The following is an 18,939-nucleotide window of genomic DNA, read 5'->3' as shown; positions in this document are numbered from 1 at the left end:
CTGGCCGGCTGCGGCCCCTCACACTGCCCCGATTGGCTGCCGCTGCTCCCGCTGTGACCGCCGGTTGGCCCAGGCCGTTGCCCCGGCGACGCGGGTTGCTGTGGTTCCGCGCCGCGCTGGGAGTTTGGGGTTGGTCCCAGCCGCCCGCTGGAACAGAGTGGCCTCGGACGCTGCAGGTGGCAATCACCCAGACCCTAGGCCGGCAGGTGAGCGGGGTCAGATGGCCAGTGGGGTCCGGGCAGGGAGGGGGCCACCCGTCATCCGGGCCGGGGGCGGGGTACCTCGGGACCTGCTGTCTACTCGGCGTGTGTGTGCCCCTGCTGTATACCCTGCCTGGACGTGTCCCTGCTGTATACCCGTGTGGATGTGCCCCTGATGTATACCCTGCCTGGACTTGACCGCATGTCCCGAATAGTGAGACGCCTGCATACCTGTCAGGTGGAGGACAGACAGAGCAGGAACAGGGACCCGGCCTCTGCAGCTCAACCCCCGCGTCGGTTCCTGGTTCACCCGAGAACAGAGAACAGCCGGTCCAGCGTGTCTCCCGGCATGAGGAACACGAGCAAGGAGCTGCACGGCGCCGCAAGCCGCTATGCTCCCTGCGGTGAGTGACCCGAGGAGAGGAAACCCGCGTTTGCTCTGCGGCTGGACTGGCTCGGCTGGACTGGCTCACACCAGCGGGGCTGCCGGGAGGGGACAGGACAACACGGGGTACCCTCAGAGAAAGCTGCGCACTGCCCCTATGCCCCAGTGTGGAAGCAAGGCTTAAAGGGTAGCATGGGGGGGGAAACTAGGTTTGTTAGTTTGCTTGTTTGTTTTTTTCCCTATATTCAACAAAAGAAAGCCAGGCTACCCACTGCTGTTGGAGCGCCTCAGTTTTTGGAGCGATAGTGTCTCTGAAAATTTCTCTGTAACAGCAACCCTGTGTAAGTCTCACAGGGGTCTCCCTGTATGTTGGCTTGGGCACTTTCATTTTCAGCTGCATCCCCATGTATTTCATTGATCACCTATCTCTTGCTCCTAATTTAGACCCCAACCAGGGTAACTATGTCTCCTGCTTTAAGCAGTGGGACACAGGAAACAAGCCTCTGGTGGAGGCTCCGATGGCACTGGGCTTGTCACTGTGAAACTGGAAGAAGGGAAGGAGGAAGACCTGGGTGCTGGAGTCTGATTTTGCCTTGATTTTTATGCTGCCCCATCTGGAGAAGGGCTGGAGAAGGAGGGAGGAGAAGAGAGCCCCAGAGCTCGGCTGGGAAAGGCAGGGTGAGGGCTGGCAGGGGGGCTGCGGGCAGAGGGACCAAGTGTGGTCTTCTTCACAGTCTCAACATGCTTCTTGCCTGGAGCTCTGCTGTGGCCACTATGGGTGGGTCCGTGGCTGTGCTGGGAATGGGGCAGGGGACACGAGGCCTGGGTGTCCGTCTCCACGGTGGGCTCTCAGCCTGGGTCTGACGTCTCAGTGCCTTAGTGTGTGGCCTCCCCGTGTGAGCAGCGCAGAAGACGGCGACACTCGCCAGGTGCTCTGCTAAACACTGTCACACTAACACTGAACTTCAGAACAACCTGCCGAGGGGCCCTTAGCCCTGGTTTATAGGTGAGGAAGCCGAGGCTCAGAGTTTCAGGAGGTTGCCCTGTTCTCCAAGGCCGCGGCGGCCCAAAGGCCGGGCTCCAGAGCCCCGTGGGATGTGCCCTCAGACACCAGAGAGCTGCAGGGCTGAGTCCCTTTGCGGTCTCTCTGAGCCTGGCTCCTTATGGATGAAGCAAGCACGCGAGGGGGCAAGGGAGCCCGTAAAGGAATCTACATGGTAGTTAAGTGATCTGGCGCCATACAAGTACTGATAATGTTTGAGGACAAGACAGTTCTCGTTCCTTTAACCCTGTGTGTGTGTGTGTGTGTGTGTGTGTGTGTGTGTGTGGTGACAGTTGGTTCACAGTGACTCGTGTGCTGGCTCTCTGAGCAGGGCACGCAGTGATAAACAGCCAGCTAGGTTAGAGCTCAGTGCCCGCCCAAAACTTCCAGTACTGAGAAGTAGAAGCCACTCTGTTCTCTGTGGATTAATTAGTAATCAAAACACAGAGAGGAAAAATAAAGCTGGAACCGAATGCCTTCCCTCTAAAGGAAAATATTTGCGCTGAATACAATCAGATAAGATGGTCCTACCCATCCTCCTAACTCTTAAATTTCTTCTCTGTGAGCTTGGGCACACTTCTTTAAAGCTTTCCCAGGGGGTGGTTTCTCATTTTCAAAACTATAGTGTTTCCACTATACTGTTCATCTAATTACTGTTCTTTAGATATATAAAAGATTTCCCATGAACATTCATTGTCATGCAATGAAGTAGCTTTAGTTCCAAGTACAGACTGGGTGGCTAACTTTTAGCTTCAGAGGACGGTGACTTCTTGTTCCTGGGAACCATGTGTGCTTGTGTAAAGGGATCTATTCAGCGCCGCCTTCCTGTGCTCCTACTGTACCAGTCGGGGTTCTCCGTAGCCTAGCGATGTGTGTGTGTGTGTGTGTGTGTGTGTGTGTGTGTGTGTGGAGAGAGAGAGAGAGAGAGAGAGAGAGAGAGAGAGGGAGGGAGATTGACGGGGAGATTCATTTATTTTAAGGAATTGGCTCACACAGTTGTGTAGCAGGCAGGTCCAAAATCTGCAGGCCGGAGACCCAGGGAAGGGCTGATGCTGCAGTCCTGAGTCCAAAGGCTGTCTGGGGGCTGAATTCCTTCCTCTTCAGGAGACCTCAGTCTTTTCTCCTAAATCATTGAACTGATGGCATCAGGCCCACCGACGTTAGGGAGACTTACCTGCTTTAGTCAGAGTCTATTGATTTGACTGTTAATCTCCTCTAAAAAGCACCTTCACAGTAACGTGCCGGACTAAACATCTGGGAACTGTGGCCTAGCTAAGGCGACACATAAAATTACCTTCACACCTGCCAGGAGCCAGTGCTATGTTAGACCCTGAATGCCATGCTTTTTTTTTTTTTTTTTTTTTTGGCCACGACGCACAGCTTGTGGGATTTTAGTTCCCCGACCAGGGATTGAACCTGGGCCCTCGTCAATGAGAGTTCAGAGTCCTAACCACTGGACTGCCAGGGAATTCCCTGAACGCCATGCATTTTTGACAGCTGGTTCCAGTAAGCTCGTAAATGCAAGAGTTACTTGTGCTATGATAGTGGCATCTTTCTTATCTCACACTCCTGGATGTTGTGTCCAAAGTTTTCAATCAGCTGGGATATTTGTTCTTATATTTGGACATGCGGTTAATCAGTTTCTGACACAAAGAGTCACCAGCACACCAAGAGCCCGAGTGTCCCAGGGTCTTCTCTCTGTGGAGCCATAAGTGGGCCTGATCACTACAGGTCCCTGGGCTTCTGCCCACACCTCTCGCTCCTGGCAGGGACCCTCACAGGTGGTCACAAAGCAGCCTGCAGGGCTGTGACTTAGGTGCCCACTGAGGGGGCCTCAGGGCTCTGACAAGACCAGTTCAGCTCACACACACACCGCCCCCCCCAACCCGTGGCCACGCTGGGTGGGGCGGGGGATTCAGATCGATGGGGACGGAGGGCAGGGAGCAAGCTTGCCTTCATTCACCACCCCCGTTTGTCCTCCCACCCTCCTCTTCACGGGACCCTCTCCCCTAGAAATCCCACAGCTTTATCTACACACCGCGCTTCACCCTTGTGGGACCAGACTTGATGTTTCCATGGAAGCCACGCGCAGCCCACCCCTGCCAATCTGCGGCCCCAGACGCTTCCCACAGCATGAGGATGCCCGGGACAAAGCCCCGCCCCCCCTGCCCCGCCCCGTCCAGCCACCCTCCTGAGTGCTGCTCTCCTTTCCTGTCTGACGACTCGTCCCGCTTTGGCCTCAAGCAAAAGGAAAGCGGTGGGGTTCAGATAACATTGTTTGCCAGTGAAGCCTCCCTGATGGCGGCACGCAGTCCTGCATCTTTCTGCTCCTGTCAAATTAACAAACCTGTTCAGTTAGGCTCTTACTTCTGGTTCAGTGTTTGTTTGTTTGTTTTTCCAATTGGAGTATAGTTGATCCACAATATTGTGTTAGTTTCTGGTGTACAGTAAAGTGATTCACTTATAAATATATATCTATTCTTTTTCATATTCTTTTCCATTATAGGTAAATATTTAGTAGAGTTCCCTGTGCTATACAGTAGGTCATGATAGATTATCTATTTTATATATAGTAATGTATATATGTGAATCTCAACTGCCTAATTTATCCCTCCCACCCACCTTTCCTCTTTGGTAACCATAAGTTTGTTTTCTATGTTTGTGAGTCTATTTCTGTTTTGTAAATAAGCTCATTTGTATCTTTTCTTTGATTCCACATATAAGTGATATATGTGGTATTTGTCTTTCTCTGTCTGACTCTGACTTACTTCACTTCGTATGATAATCTCTAGGTCCATCCATGTTGCTGCAAATGGCATTATTTCATTCTTTTTTATGGCTGAGTAATATTCCATTGTATATATGTGCCACATCTTCTTTATCCATTCATCTGTTGATGGACATTTAGGTTGCTTCCATGTCCTGGCTATTGTAAATAGTGCTGCTTATGAACATAGGGGTGCCTGTATCTTTTTGAATTAGAGTTTTCATCTTTTCCGGATACATGCCCAAGAGTGGGATTGCAGGATCATATGGTAGCTCTATTTTAATTCTTTTAAGGAAACTCCATAGTGTTCTCCATAGTGGCTACACCAATATACATTCCCACCAACAGTGTAGATGGGTTCCCTTTTCTCCACACCCTCTCCAGCATTTATTATTTTTTAAATTAATTAATTAATTAATTTTTGGCTGCATTGGGTCTTTGTTGCTGTGCGTGGGCTTTCTCTAGTTGTGGTGAGCAGAGGCTACTCTTCGTTGTGGTGTGCGGGCTTCTCATTGCAGTGGCTTCTCTTGTTGCAGAGCGCGGCTTCAGTAGTTGTGGCACGAGGGCTCAGTAGTTGTGGCTTGTGGGCTCTAGAACACAGGCTCAATAGTTGTGGCACATTGGCTTAGTTGTGGGATCTTCCTGGACCAGGGCTCGAACCCGTGTCCTCTGCACTGACAGGTGGATTCTTAACCACTGCACCACGAGGGCAGTCCCCAGCATTTATTATTTGTAGACTTTTTGATGATGGCTATTCTGACTGTTGTGAGGTGATAACTCATTGTAGTTTTGATTTGCATTTCTCTAATAATTAGTGATGTTGAGCATCTTTTCATTTGCCTATTGGCCACCTGTGTGTCTTCTAAATGTTTATTTAGGTTTTCTGCCCATGTTTTGATTGGATTGTTTAGATTTTTGTTATTGAGTTGTATGAGCTGTTTGTATATTTTGGACATTAAGCCCTTGTCCATCACATAGTTTGCAAATATTTTCTCCCAGTCCATAGGTTGTCTTTTCGTTTTGCTTAGATTTCCTTTTCTATTCAAAAGCTTATAAGTTTGATTAGGTCCCGCTTGTTTATTTTTGCTTTTATTTCTATTGCCTTGGGAGACTGACGTAAGAAAATGTTGCTACGATTTATGTCAGAGAATGTTTTGCCTATGTTCTCTTCTAGGAGTTTTATGGCATCATGTCTTATATTTAAGTCTTTAAGCCATTTTGAGTTTATTTTTGTGTGTGAGAGAGAGAGTGTTCTAACTTCATTTATTTACATGTGGCTGTCCAACTTTCCCAACACCACTTGCTAAAGAGACTGTCTTTTCCTCATTGTATATTCTTGCCTCCTTTGTCACAGATTAATTGACCCTAGGTGTGTGGGTTTATTTCTGGGCTCTTTATTCTGTTCCACTGATCTGTAGGTCTGGTTTTGTGCCAATACCACACTGTTTTGATTACTGTAGCTTTGTAATTTCATCTGAAGTCTGGAACAGTTATGTCTCCAGCTTTTTCTTTTTCCTCATTATTGCTTTGGCAATTCTGGGTCTTTTGTGGTCCTATATAAATTTTAGGATTATTTGTTCTAGTTCTGTGAAAAATGTCATGGGTAATTTGATAGGCATCATGTTAAAGCTGTAGATTGCTTTGGGTAGTATGGCCATTTTAACAATACAGTAAGTCCCCTACATACAAACAAGTTCCGTTCTGAGAGTCCAATTTGTTCATAAGTCCAACAAAGTTCGCCTATGTACCCAAATAACACAATCGGCTATATAGTACTGTATTGTAATAGGTTTATAATACTTTTAACACAAATAATACATAAAAAACAAACAAAAAGTAAAGAAAATATTTTTAATCATACAGTACAGTACCTTGAAAAGTACAGTACAACAGCTGGCATCCAAGGGCTGGCATCCAGTTAACAGGCAAGAAGAATTACTGACTGGAGGATGGAGAGGAGGTGGGAGATGGTAGAGCTGAAGGATCATGAGCAACAGGAGTTGGAGGGCAAGCTGCAATTTCACTCATGCCTGATGTTGATGGCACAGGTTCTGGTTCCTTGCTGGAACCAGATGCATGTTCACATCTTTGAAAGTGTGCAACTTAAAGGTTCATATGTAGGGAACTTACTGTATTAATTTTTCCAACCCAAGAGCATGGGATATCTTTCCATTTCTTTGAATCATCTTCAGTTTTCTTTATCAATGTTTTATAGTTCTCAGCATATAAGTCTTTTGCCTCCTTGGTCAGGTTTATTCCTAAGTTTTTTTTTTTTTTTTGTCTTTTTGATGTGATTTTAAAAGGGATTTTTTTTTTTTTTTACTTTCCCTTTCTGATATTTCATTGTTACTGTAAAGAAATGCAACAGATTTCTGTAATCTTGTATCCTGCTACCTGGTTGAATTCATTTATCAGTTCTAGTAGTTTTTGTGTGGAGTCTTTAGGGTTTTCTATATATAGTATCATTTCATCTGCATATAATGACAATTTTACCTCTTCCCTACCAATTTGAAAACTTTTTATTTCTTTTTCTTGTCTGATTGCTGTGGCTAGGACTTCTAATACTATGTTGAATAGAAGTGGTGAGAGTGGGCATCCTTGTCTTGTTCCAGAGTTTAGTGGGAAGGCTTTCAGCTTTTTACCATTGAGTATCATGCTGGCTGTGGGTTTGTCATAAATAGCTTTTATTATGTTGAGATATGGTCCCTCTGTGCCCACTTTGGTAAGAGTTTTTATCAAGATATCTCAGTGTTTTTAAAGTTCTAAGTTGATCAAATCTTGGCTAACATTCGGTCACATAGTCCAGAGGCTTGCCCACGTTTTAAGTGCTTTGGGATCTTTCAGGAATGTGTACTCCCGGAAATGCAGTCTAGTCCCAATTTATGGAGGATTGAAGGAGAAGAGAGAGAGAGCTGCACATGTAGGGGATTTGGATACCTCACTGGGAGGCTAAAAACCCCAGGGAAGGGCTCTGCTCTCACTGCTTTGGGACAGAGGGGCAGCCAGCAGCAGAGGGGCCAGCAGGCCTTCTAGAAGGTGCTTGTCATCTGCTGGGCGCCGTGGCTGCTGCTCGTGGCCTTTAGGGACTGTTAACTACACGACTGGCAGGGTTATGCCTCGGGTGACAGGCATTTACAAGAGGGCAGTTTCACCTGTGTTGGTGCCCCATGTTGATGTCCTCTTCTGGTGTCCTGGGAGGGTGTGACGCCCTCCCTGGTGTAGTTATCTTCTGAGCAGTGGACCAAACCAGCCTGGATTCCGTAAGTAATGACCTGACCCTTGGCCTCCTCTTCCCTAGATTGGTATTACCACCTTCCTGTGAAGCAGTCTGAGAAAGCCGTGGATGCCCCGCCAGCGTCCCAGATCCCAGGCCTCAGTGACCTGAGGGCAGCCCCCAGTGGGCACACGCCCGGGGCACGAAGGTGCTTGGTGAAGGAAACGGACTCAGAGTACGTGAAGCTGGCAAAGCAAGGTGGCCAGCCCGGTAAGCACTGCAGGCTTGTGCTTTGTGGCGGGAGTGACACGGTCGTCTGGTCATTGTGTCCTCCCTGTAAAAATATGTGAAGTGTATGAGCTTTGCCCAAGGCCGTAGGAAGTCCAGGACAATGGATACAGTTCAGGGTGCAGACTCTTCAGGGGCGTGCTGCCGTTTATGGGAAAGACCTACTAGGCTGTGAGTTCACCGAACTGGGATTTTCCTTCTGAGTGACACCCCTGTGGTGACTCCCTGTCTAGCTGCAGTCTCTGTCTCTGCACTGCAGTCGCCCAGCTCAGGGCCACCCCTTCCCCAGTCGCCTGTGAAGCATCTTTGTTCCTGTTGCTCTGTCTCATCATCCCTCATCCTGTGTATTAATATCTTCTTGGTAATGGGAGGCCAGGGATGAGTGTCCATGGTGATGTTTATGAACACCACACTTTTACCCATGATGTAACTGAGAAAGGCCTGTTCAGCTGTGCTAATTAAAGTTGCTGGTCAAGTTAGGAGTCACATCTATCTAGCACACCTTCTGGCTGGCCTTTGTGGTGAACGAGCCTGAGAAACGCTGACCTTTCTCTCTTTCTGACCCCTGTTCCTGCTGTGGAGATTGTCACGGGGAGAGTGGGCGACATGGCAGAGGGCAGCACCTGGCTTTAATGGTCAAAAGCCCGGAACAGACCATGTGATTCACTGCGTGTAAAGCACAGAAGGTCCACCACCTCCCCACTCCCCAGCCACCAGTTAGGACATTAGTGGGACTGCTGGCAGAATCTGAACAAGATCTGTAAACTGGATAAAAGGATTGCATCACACTAATTTCCTGATTTTGATCACTACACTGTGATTATGTCATAACTGTCTCTGGAAGCCTCCCAAACGGTCCCCCAAACAGCAATGACAGTGACAATACTAATGGGTGGGGGGGGGGGAGAGAGAGAGAGAAAGAGCAATAAAGCAAATGGGAAACAAAACGCAGCATTTGAGGAATCTGGGTGAAGGGTTTAGGGGAATTCATACCATTTTTTGGACCTTTTGTCTAAGTCTGAAATATTTAAAAATGGAAAGTTCAAAAAAGAAAAAAGTTATACATGTCTTTCTAATAGTAAGAACAGTCGAACAGTAGATGCTGGCCGTCGCGCCCGCTTAGCAGGCAAGACTAGTCGCTCCCGCTTCCCCGCCTGACTGACCCCTGCCTGGGAAAAGCCCTCAAGCCGGGGGAGGGGGACGAAGACCTGGCAGCAAGTCGGGGGGTCGGCGGGAGCTAGAGCCTGAGCGCGTCTCTGACCCTCTCAGCCTGGCTCCAAGCGGGGCACCGGTTAACACTCCCCCTGCCCCCAGGATTTAGAGGGGCCGGTGCCCCGCTTCCCACCGGAAACCTGGAGGGGGCGGCTCACCCCAGAACTGCCGCGTGGGGGGTGGAGAGCAGACTGTCCTGGCCAGAGAGAGGAGCCAGGGCGCAGCCCCCCGGGGGGCCCGAGGAGTTCTGTCCCCGCAGATACCGCCCTGGGGCAAGGACCCCTCCCCCTCCCCCCCAGAGACAGGGAGGAGGTGGCCTGCGGCGGGGCAGGGGTACAGGAGGGATGTCCTCTGGGCACCAGGCAGCACGAGCACTGGCGGGTGAGGACACCGCGGACACCCCGGCGTGCTGTCCCCGGCCCAGTGGAGTCCAGGAGGAGAGCCGGTCCCCTCGTCGCTGCGACCTGCCTGCTGGTAATGCGCAGGCCGCTCACAGCCGTGTCTTTTTGGCCTCGAGATCTGTTGAAGCACTTTGCCCCCGGGACCAGTAAGGGCTCCCCCGTGGCCTACTCCTTGCCAGACTGGTACGTCCACCACAGCCAGCCGCCGACGGCCGACCGGAGGCAGTGAGTATCCTGACCCCCGCGTTGCGGCCCCGCCCAGGCCTGCGTCCCCAGCCTCTGACCTCCGCGCCCGGCCTCTCCGCCCGCCGCCTCCCTGCAGCCCACTGTCTCCGGGAGGCTGGGCGCCCTCTTCCGTCCCGTCCTTGCTGGGGGTCGGCTGGTTGCCCAGCTTCTCCCCGCCGCTGCATCCCGGAGGGCCCTTCCCTCTCCCCTCCCCTCCCCTCCCCTCCCTCTCCCCTCCCCTCCCCTCCCTCTCCCCTCCCCTCCCCTCCCTCTCCCCTCCCCTCCCCTCCCTCTCCCCTCCCCTCCCCTCCCCTCCCTCTCCCCCTCCTTCTCTGCTAAGGGCCTGGACTTTATCCTAGCAGAACCAGGAGCCCAGAAAGTGAGGGGGGTGTGGGTGGGCGGGGACTGGAGAAGGTCAGAGCTAGGTGCTGGGGCGGGGGGAGGGGGAAGGAGGGAGGCAGAGAGGGGAGGTCAGGAGGTGGCCCTAAGCCGCGGGCCGGGGCCCTTCCGTCCGTTTCTGCAGGGTCCCCGCTGCGTCCATACCGGATTACATGGTTTATGAAGAGTCTAACCGCGATCACGCCAGTGGCAACTACGAGTCCAGAAGGGGGCCCTTCGACTTTGACATGAAGACGGTTTGGCAAAGAGAGGCAGAGGAACTGGTAAAGGAGAAAAAAAAGGTGACTGGAGCCCCACTAGATGGCATGGTTTTGCTTGCCGCCCGGAGCACGCCCCGCGATGTGCTTGTCGGCAGGGTGTGTCCCGTGGCCCCGGGATCTGCATCTTAAGTTCGATCTGCTAAAAGGCCAGAGGGCACGGGAAATTAGCTTCCTTCTTCTCCTTAAGAATGCGACCCTTGAGGTAAGATTGCCTTTTACTGAGTGTGTTTTAACCAGCTGACACTCATCTCTGGGAAGGTTGACCGTCACTTCTCATCTGCCCAGATAGAAAGGACATTATCCAGTTTCTGAACAAGCCCGTTCTGTTAAAGGGTTTAAGTTAAAATTCCCCGGAATACTCTGTACGGACAAGAAGGGAAGAGGAGACGCTGCTTTTCTTCTGTGCAAACCCTGGGTATTTGTATTTGACCTTGAAGGAGCACCGACTGCAGGACACACACTTTCAAGGCATTTCTGTTTCAAAGGCACCCTGTGAAGGCCATCTCGGGTCAGTGGCTTTCTGGTGGCGGTGTCTCGGTTCATGGGGCTGGCGTGGCTCCTGGGACGTGGGGATCTGTGGGTGAACTGGTGACGTTCATGTTAAAACCGGCAGTGGGTCCTGACGATGAGCAAGGTTGGCCGCCCTCCCCCCGCACGACAGGGGAGCGGCCTCGCTGGCTGGCAGGTTCCTCGCCTGACCCCAGCCCGCTTCGCAGTGTCTGCTTGGAAGAGAAACCCTGGAAGTTTATTCCGGGGCTTGCAGAGTTGAGCACTGTGCAGTGTCAGCTGCGTGCAGCGGGCCGGCTGTCTGTCCTCAAGACACCCTGTCCCAGCCCTGAGCCTGGCTCTGGGGGGTTGGCATGTTCAGTGAACGGGCTGCTCCTGGTGACACTTCCCAGCAATAAACAGAGGCTTCGGATGCTAACCAGGGTCACGGTGCCCATGCCCTATAAAAGACTGGATGCTGTACTGCTGCCAAACCATTGACAGAGCCATGCAGGGGCTGAGAAAGTGCAGGGAGCAAACCCTTCTAAGCCAGGGTATCGTGTGTCTCTCTGTACAGGTGAGGCTACCAGCCATCAAGTCCAAGTATCCGAGCAAAGCCGGGACCCCGCTTGGCCCCAAAGACCCTGCAGGAAGCAAACTATCCTTTCCCCCCATGTAAGTGCACAGGCTGCGCCAGCGTGGTCTGGATTCGGTTTGGGTTTGATCTTTGGTCCAAGTGACAACAGTGACAACCATGGCTCCAATACACGATGCTGATGCCGGCCTAACAGTATTCGCTTCCCAGCAGCAGGTTGTGGTGATGTGACTTCAATGGCACAACTTCCCATGGCCTGGCCCTGTCTACTGGCCTCCTCTTCCATTTTCCCTTCCCTCTGGGTGCCCCCTGGGCCCCTGTGGACCCATCCTCCCCCGCCCTGAGCGCTGAGCTGAGCTCTCTCCTCTGTCAGCCTGTGTCACCCAAGCTCACCCTATAAACTTGGGGCCACATGTGTGTGCTACTCAGTCCTGACGTTCTCTGTCCCCAAGGCCTGGACCCTGGTGTCTGCGCCTGGTGAGTCCTTGGCTCTGCATTCAGCTGGAACATCTGTCAGGCGCCCTGACACTTCATTACTCGCCCAGCTGGAGCGGGGGTCCCCGAGGCCTTCTGTTTCTCTTCCCGTCCCCAGAATCTCACTGTAGTGCTAGAATTAATGCTGTTAATTGTCTGACTACTTCTTACAATTGCTTCTCCTCTAGTGAGGCTGGGGGAGGAGCAATCAATCAGTTACATTGTGTGACAAATGCCATGAAAGCACCACACTCAGACTGGGAGGGCAAAAAAATTATATCTGTCTATCATCCATCAACTATCTATCTATCTATCTATATCTGTATACCTCTATGTCTTTCTATCTATATCCATCTATATTTCTATATCTACCTATCTATCTATATCTATATATCTATATCTATCTATCTATCTATCTATCTATCTATCTATCTATCTATCTATATGTATAGAGAGAGAGAGAGCCCGCCAGAGCCATTAGGAAGACTCTTGACAACAGAATGATTTACAAGTAAGAAACCCAAGGGTCGGAGGGCACAGGTGATATGCGTCACCTGTTTTACATCTGATCTCCCCGCCTCTCCTAATGGAGGTTATGATAAGGTCTGCAAAGATGTAAATGACAGAGAGAAGACAGAAGTGTGTAAAGAAGCAGCAGATAATCTTTAACATGAACAGGGAAGAACTAATTAAGAAAGTAACAATTTGTTTGAAAGTGGTAGAGTCTGAGTCACTCATCCCTCCCCAGGGAAGGGGCGGTTCTTTCAGAAGAAGGCATCCCTGGGAAATGCTGGAATTCTTCTTCTCTTTGGCTGTTCTGAAGAAAGGTTTTGGAAACTGACCTAAGTGTGCGCTCACTGTGTACAAGGATGCTTGGAGGTTACTTCCTTATGCTTAAAAGTGGAGAGAGATTGAGAAAGAGAGATAGAGGGAGAGAGGGAGAAGCATCTCTGTTGTGTCTTCAGGGACAGTAACGCATCTAATTTACCATCAGTATGTTCGCTGAGAACGCTTCTGGATTACCCTTCACCTTTGTACTTAAGTACTTAATTTTTCTCTTTTTGAGGCCTGGTCAAAAAATCAGTTCACCCACAAACGTTTCCAAACTTATTAGCAATGGATATAACGCTGAGTGGTTACAGCAGCAAGCAGACCGAGACAAGAGGACCCTGCAGACATCCAAGGCCTCTGCTTCGTCTCTGTCCCAGTCTCCGTGGGACGCCGAGCCGCCCCCAGACCCGGAGGCTCCGGAAGGCGCCAAGGAAGGCCCAGGTGAAGTGCACGGCCCCTGAGACCCCTTGTCTCATTACCTATATCATAATGAGTGATCTAAAAACCGCATAAAAGACCTGCAGAGTTATTGAGGTTACAGTTACACATGAGGATAATATATATTGTGCTTCTTTCCTCTTTATTCAGATGAATAGCAAAAGTCATTATTTCTGTGGCTTTACATTTTATTCTAGTTGTCAAAAATTCTGATGCTTTATGTGTTGTGCCACACACATGATATCAGTTTTAGTCTCCTGGGTCCAAAAGATTCTGATCCCTGCAATGCTTGGTCCTCTCTGAGGCAGCTTCAGATAAAGCCCCAGTTCCTGAAAAGAACTCACAGTTCAAGCTTGAATTTGTTCCATTATCAGCATTTCTTAAACTTTGTCATTAAACTTTGAATAGCTGAGACATTTCCGTGAAATTAGCTGTTCAAAAAGTTTATTAGTTTGATTTTCAACAGTCACTGTCACAGGGACAATTAGTCTTATTTTGGGCCATGTCCATCTTAAGGTCTATCGAGTATGATATTTAGTTTCTGTAGCTCTAGAACTTATTGACCAGTTGCCTTTAGGAAACTTATTTTCACTCCGAGGCTCCATTTCTCTGATTAAGGAGGAAGGAGCTGTGTTGTGTCTCTTCAAGCATCTCAAGTGTTTTATGTGATGTTTTGTAAACATGAGCTCTGCCCGTCTTCCAGGCCAGTGGGCACCACACTGGCCTGGCCAGTGTCTTAATGATACCCTCTCTCCATTGTCATCATGATGCCATTTTAAGTCATACAAACTTTTACTGATTTTTAAGGAATTATTGAGAGTAATTCTTTTAAAATTAGCCTCTTTTATTAAATTGAACAACTAATGCACTTGTCCTTTATTACAGAGTCTTCTCCTCCAAGTGAGTATTTATAGAGAAACTGACCTGCAACCAAGTATAAAAAGTGTCTCAGACACAAAAACAATTGATGGACATAGTTCTTCAATCTGGAGATGATGCATCTCAGAAGCCTGTGAGGTCCCTCTCCAAACCACCCGTGTTCTAACTACAAAAGCTGGTGATATCTATGTCTTTAAAAAGTCAGAGTTCTAGGACTTCCCTGGCGGTCCAGTAGTTAAGACTCCGCGCTTCCATTGCAGGGGGCACAAGTTCCATCCCTGGTCAGGGAACTAAGATCGGCATGCTGCGCAGAGGGGCCAAAAAAAAAAAGAAAAGAAAAGAAAAAAAAAAGTCAGACTTCTAGAAACACAGTTTGGGGACAGCAAAAGAAGGACCACTTACATTATTACAACAGAATTATTCTTTTATGCATATCACACAAGATAAAGCATATTTCAGTTTACTTCAGAGGCATACATTTTATTAGACACTACGTGAGAAATGTGGGTTTAAATAATGGTAAAGAAGTGAAAGGCCAGGAGAGGCCTCTAATTTAAATACAGGTGCCCCTATATACACTACCAAACGTAAAATAGATAGCTAGCGGGAAGCAGCCGCATAGCACAGGGAGATCAGCTTGGTGCTTTGTGACCACCTAGAGGGGTGGGATAGGGAGGGTGGGAGAGAGGGAGACGCAAGAGGGAGGGGATATGGGGATATATGTATATGTATAGCTGATTCACTTTGTTATACAGCAGAAACTAACACAACATTGTAAAGCAATTATACTCCAATAAAGATGTTAAAAAATATAAATAAATAAATACAGATGCCCCAGGCACAGAGACCCACCTGCACAGGGTCTCTGAGGGTTTTTAGTATTGTTTTTCTGCATGGTCTTAAGTAGATAGAATTTACCTCACCACCACCAAAATATCTGATCTGGTCTAGGAACTGTCGTTGGACATTAAGATGACACACTTTCTACTGGGAAATAAATCACTGCAGTGCTATATACTCCACGTGTTTAAATTAGCAGCAAGACCCTCTTAATCTCAGAGGAAATTTTTAACAGTTCAAAATTAGTGGAAGACTAAGTAGGCTTGGTAAAGCCCCTGTAACCTGGAAGAATCACCGTCTGGCTGAGCAGACCTGCCTCTGCGCATGTTCTGGGTCGCCGAGGTGTCACTGCCCGGGTGCCGCCCCGCCCTCCCCAGAACTTCAGATCCGGCCGCGGCGCGCTGGGGCTGACCTCGGCCACTCGCTGCCCTCTGTCTCCCGTTCCTCCTCCTCTGTCCATCCTGGATTTTAACGTGATGAACAGCAATCGCCCACCGGAGCTTGCCTTTTCCGACCCGAGCCGGCCGCTGCAAGTGTCCGGACCTCATCAAGGCTTCTTTAGTGTGTTTTCCCTCCACCTGTCTCAGGATTGTCATTTTTCACTGCAATTTTTGCAGCCGCTCGAGGTGTTTCTGACACGCCAGATAGCTAGCTGGCCTTTTAGATGAGTGGCACCGTTAACGCGGGTGCGCAGGGTGCGGTGTCGGGGTGCACGGTGGGGGCCGGGCAGCATCCCCTGGGGCCGCAACAGCCCGGTGGAGCTGAGCCGCCCCCCTGCCCAGGCCGCGCCCCACTGCGCGTTCAGCTCCGCCCTCCTGTGTCAGCAGAACCTTCCCGGCACTTGCAGGCTTGACTCAGCGATCACCAGCCGCCTGCAAGTTGGAGGCTGATGTTTCCGACGTGCGATTTGTGGCTGCGGGTAGGACCGTGCACTAGACTTTTGTGTAGACTTCAGTAACAATCCTTATAAATAGGTGCAGAGGTGCATGTTTTCTTTTAGTTAAAATTAATAGGTTCAATTTTTTAATTTATAAAACGCGCCATCTTTTGTCTCTTTGCCCTTAAAGTCTTATCTTTATTTTGCACTGCAGGTCCAGTAGCACCTCCAACTGCCTCAGCGCCCGCGGAGCGCAGATAAACCCCGCTGTGATGTGCAGCTAGGACCTATGTAACAGCTATAGTTATAAGGCTCCTGTTACAGTTTGTTAACATAGATTCTCACGAAATGATCCATCTTAGAACAGATTTGACGTCGCTGCTGCGTAGATGGTGCCAGTGTTGGGTTTTGTTTCTTGCATCCCTCTGGGACGCCAGGCGCATGGGCTTTGCGCCACTGCGCCTCGCTGGCCTGGGGAATCCCAGGGTCTCGGAAGAGGCCACTTCCTTCCCACCCTCGGCCGACGTCACCACCCGCGTGTGAGCCTCTACTGGCACTACTTCTGTTGAAATCTACGGTTTAGACTCTTAACCGGAAATAACTCACCCAAAAGCTTTTTCACTATTTGGTCCTGTAATCTTTGTAGGAATAATTTTTCTGTTACAAAAAGTATTTAATTACAGAATATTGTGCAATAGTTTATATTAAGAAACAGATTAATTTATTATGCCTTGAAATTTTAAACATTTAGTATGAAAACATTGTAGCATTTGCTAGTTTTAAATGTTTGAAAATATTTTTGGCATAAACTGAAATCCATAATAGTGAACATTTATTATTTTGTATTAAGTAAAAATATGTTTAATTTAAATATTTAATTTAGTAGTCTTAACAAAAATGTTTTACTACTCAGACAATTCTCTCAGTTTATAAATTTCATTGCTATTTATATGTAATTAGCATAAAAATGTAGTTTTATATTTTGTACATTTAATTCACTCATAAAATAATAATATTCTGCTGGAAGATTTTCAGAGAGCCAAGTAAGTTCAGAGATGTTTTAGCTTCTTTCCCAGAATAAACTTATCATGCATTTGCTCACGTAAAATCTAAACGTTTTCAATTAATTCTTTAAACGATATACTGAACTGAACGCATGGATGCATGTGGTTGGGTAACTACACAGCTCAGAGGACGTGAGTGGCGCGTGCGGTGAAGGGAAAGAGTCTGCTCTAGAGGAAGGTGCCGACTGTCCCTGGTTTCTCCCCTCCCCCTTCCTTTCTCTACTTCAATCCCTACCTCATTCTCAACCCGCCCCCCCCCAAGAAAAAACCATCAGGAACAGGTATCAGTAGCTTAAGACCCTTCGATCCATTTTGAGGATATTAGAGTAGCAGAAACCCGTGGTTTTAGGGAGAGGACAGAGTTTGGGGCAGGGACCTGTGATCAGATCTCGGCTCCATGCAGGGCACCTGGGGTCTGTTATTGAAAAAGCCAGTCGTGCAGTTAACTTTCTGCTTGGTAATAGAAAACAAACGTTATGAAAACAGAAGATTTGCACATTCCATCTAATTGTTCTGAAGTAAAGCACTTTTGCCAAAAGATCAAAAATATAGCTAGATCATACTAAATATAAATTGTCAGTTAAAACCAGCAAAAGAAGTGTTTAATGAAATAGTACTTTCACACGTATGTGCATGCATGCACACTCACACACACCCTTCCAGTGTCGTGATGTTTTTCTGACAGGCTCAACACAGCCCAGCTCACAGAGCTTAGCTCTGAGCCTTGGTTTCCTCCTTTATCAAAAGGAGATACTTCCAGGACTTCCCTGGTGGTCCAGTGGTTAAGACTCTGCGCTTCCAATGCAGGGGGCACGGATTCCAGCCCCAACGGGCCATCCCACAAGCCATGTAGTGCGGCCACTAAATACATCCATAAATACATAAATAAAAAGGAGATACTTCCTATCCAAGCGCTGTCATGATGATTAATCAAAATAAGTTTCAACAAGGTTCCTGACACAATATCTGACACTGTACTCAATCATTCTCTCAGCTTTCATAAATCTAATATTCAATTTGGTGGTCAACTTGCCCATGAAGGGAGCCCCAGATACACATAGGAAAGCCAGCATCCCTGGAGAAAGCTGGGATTCTAACCTCTGTTAACTGATTTAGTACAGAGCCTGAGATCTGCCTGAAATGGGCCCAGAGGTCACGCTCTATGAAAAGCAAAGTAGAAGTTAGTGGAAGAGAGGAAAGATGGAGAATAGCTTCAAGGAGGAGAATGCAGAGCAGTACAATAACAAGTAAGGCACCATGGAAAGAAAGTGGAAATAAATGCCAGGAATTAGAGCAGATATGATGACGGAAGAGAATGAGGTACTTCGCACCCTACAAAGGGCTTAACTCGAGCCCAGGAAACATCTTCAAAAATTGGCCAGATTGTACATTAAAAAGCAGCAGAGGAGCTTCCTGGTGGCTCAGTGGTTAAGAATCTGCTTGACAATGCAAGGGACAAGGGTTCGAGCCCTGATCCAGGAAGATCCCACATGCTGCGGAGCAACTAAGCCCGCGCGCCACAACTACTGAGCCTGTACTCTATAGTCCGCGAGTCACAACTACTGAGCGCATGTGCCGCAACTACTGAAGGCTGTGCGCCTAGAGCCCATGCTCCACAACAAGAGAAGCCACCGCAATGAGAAGCCCGTGCACCACAACGAAGAGCTGCCCTGGCTCGCGGCAACTAGAGAAAGCCCACGGGCAGCAATGAAGACCCAACGCTGACAAAAATAAATACATTAAAAAAAAAATCATAACAGGCTTTTGTATCTCATCTGACCCTCGTCGACCCCTGCAGCAATGGGCATCGTTCGCATGTGAGGGATGAGTTCAGCAAGTCACCGGCCAGCACGCAGTGCGGCCAAGGGCACCAGGGTAATTCACATGAAGGAAAATTCACTACAGACAGCACCAGTTAATGGTTTAGAGCGAAAGCAATGGGGCAGAAAGCTCGTGGAAAACGGCCTGCAGGCAGAGCCATGTGGATAACCCTGGGCTCTCATGCGCCTCTGTGTGTGATGTCCCAGAGGGGACACTGGGGGGTGGGGGGGCTGCCCTTTCC

The 18,939-nt window shown here is 48.8% G+C and overlaps 1 protein-coding gene across 1 annotated transcript; it reads left to right on the top strand.

The window, feature by feature from the left end:
• Window positions 1–534: 534 nt before the first annotated feature.
• Window positions 535–16,074, top strand: LOC309827001 (uncharacterized protein C7orf57 homolog; the record flags this gene model as incomplete). The annotated part of the gene is made up of 8 exons (XM_082661466.1): window positions 535–604; window positions 7,693–7,878; window positions 9,626–9,734; window positions 10,258–10,414; window positions 11,457–11,554; window positions 13,015–13,220; window positions 14,103–14,117; window positions 16,028–16,074. The coding sequence occupies exons 1-8, from the start codon at window positions 550–552 to the stop codon at window positions 16,072–16,074; spliced, it is 873 nt and encodes a 290-aa protein (XP_082517592.1). The 5' UTR covers window positions 535–549.
• Window positions 16,075–18,939: the final 2,865 nt, after the last annotated feature.

This window comes from Grampus griseus, assembly GCF_964374135.1.
Source record: "Grampus griseus genome assembly, chromosome: 9".
In the NCBI taxonomy this organism is placed as follows: domain Eukaryota; kingdom Metazoa; phylum Chordata; class Mammalia; order Artiodactyla; family Delphinidae; genus Grampus; species Grampus griseus.
This window is presented reverse-complemented; position numbering and strand designations above follow the sequence as displayed.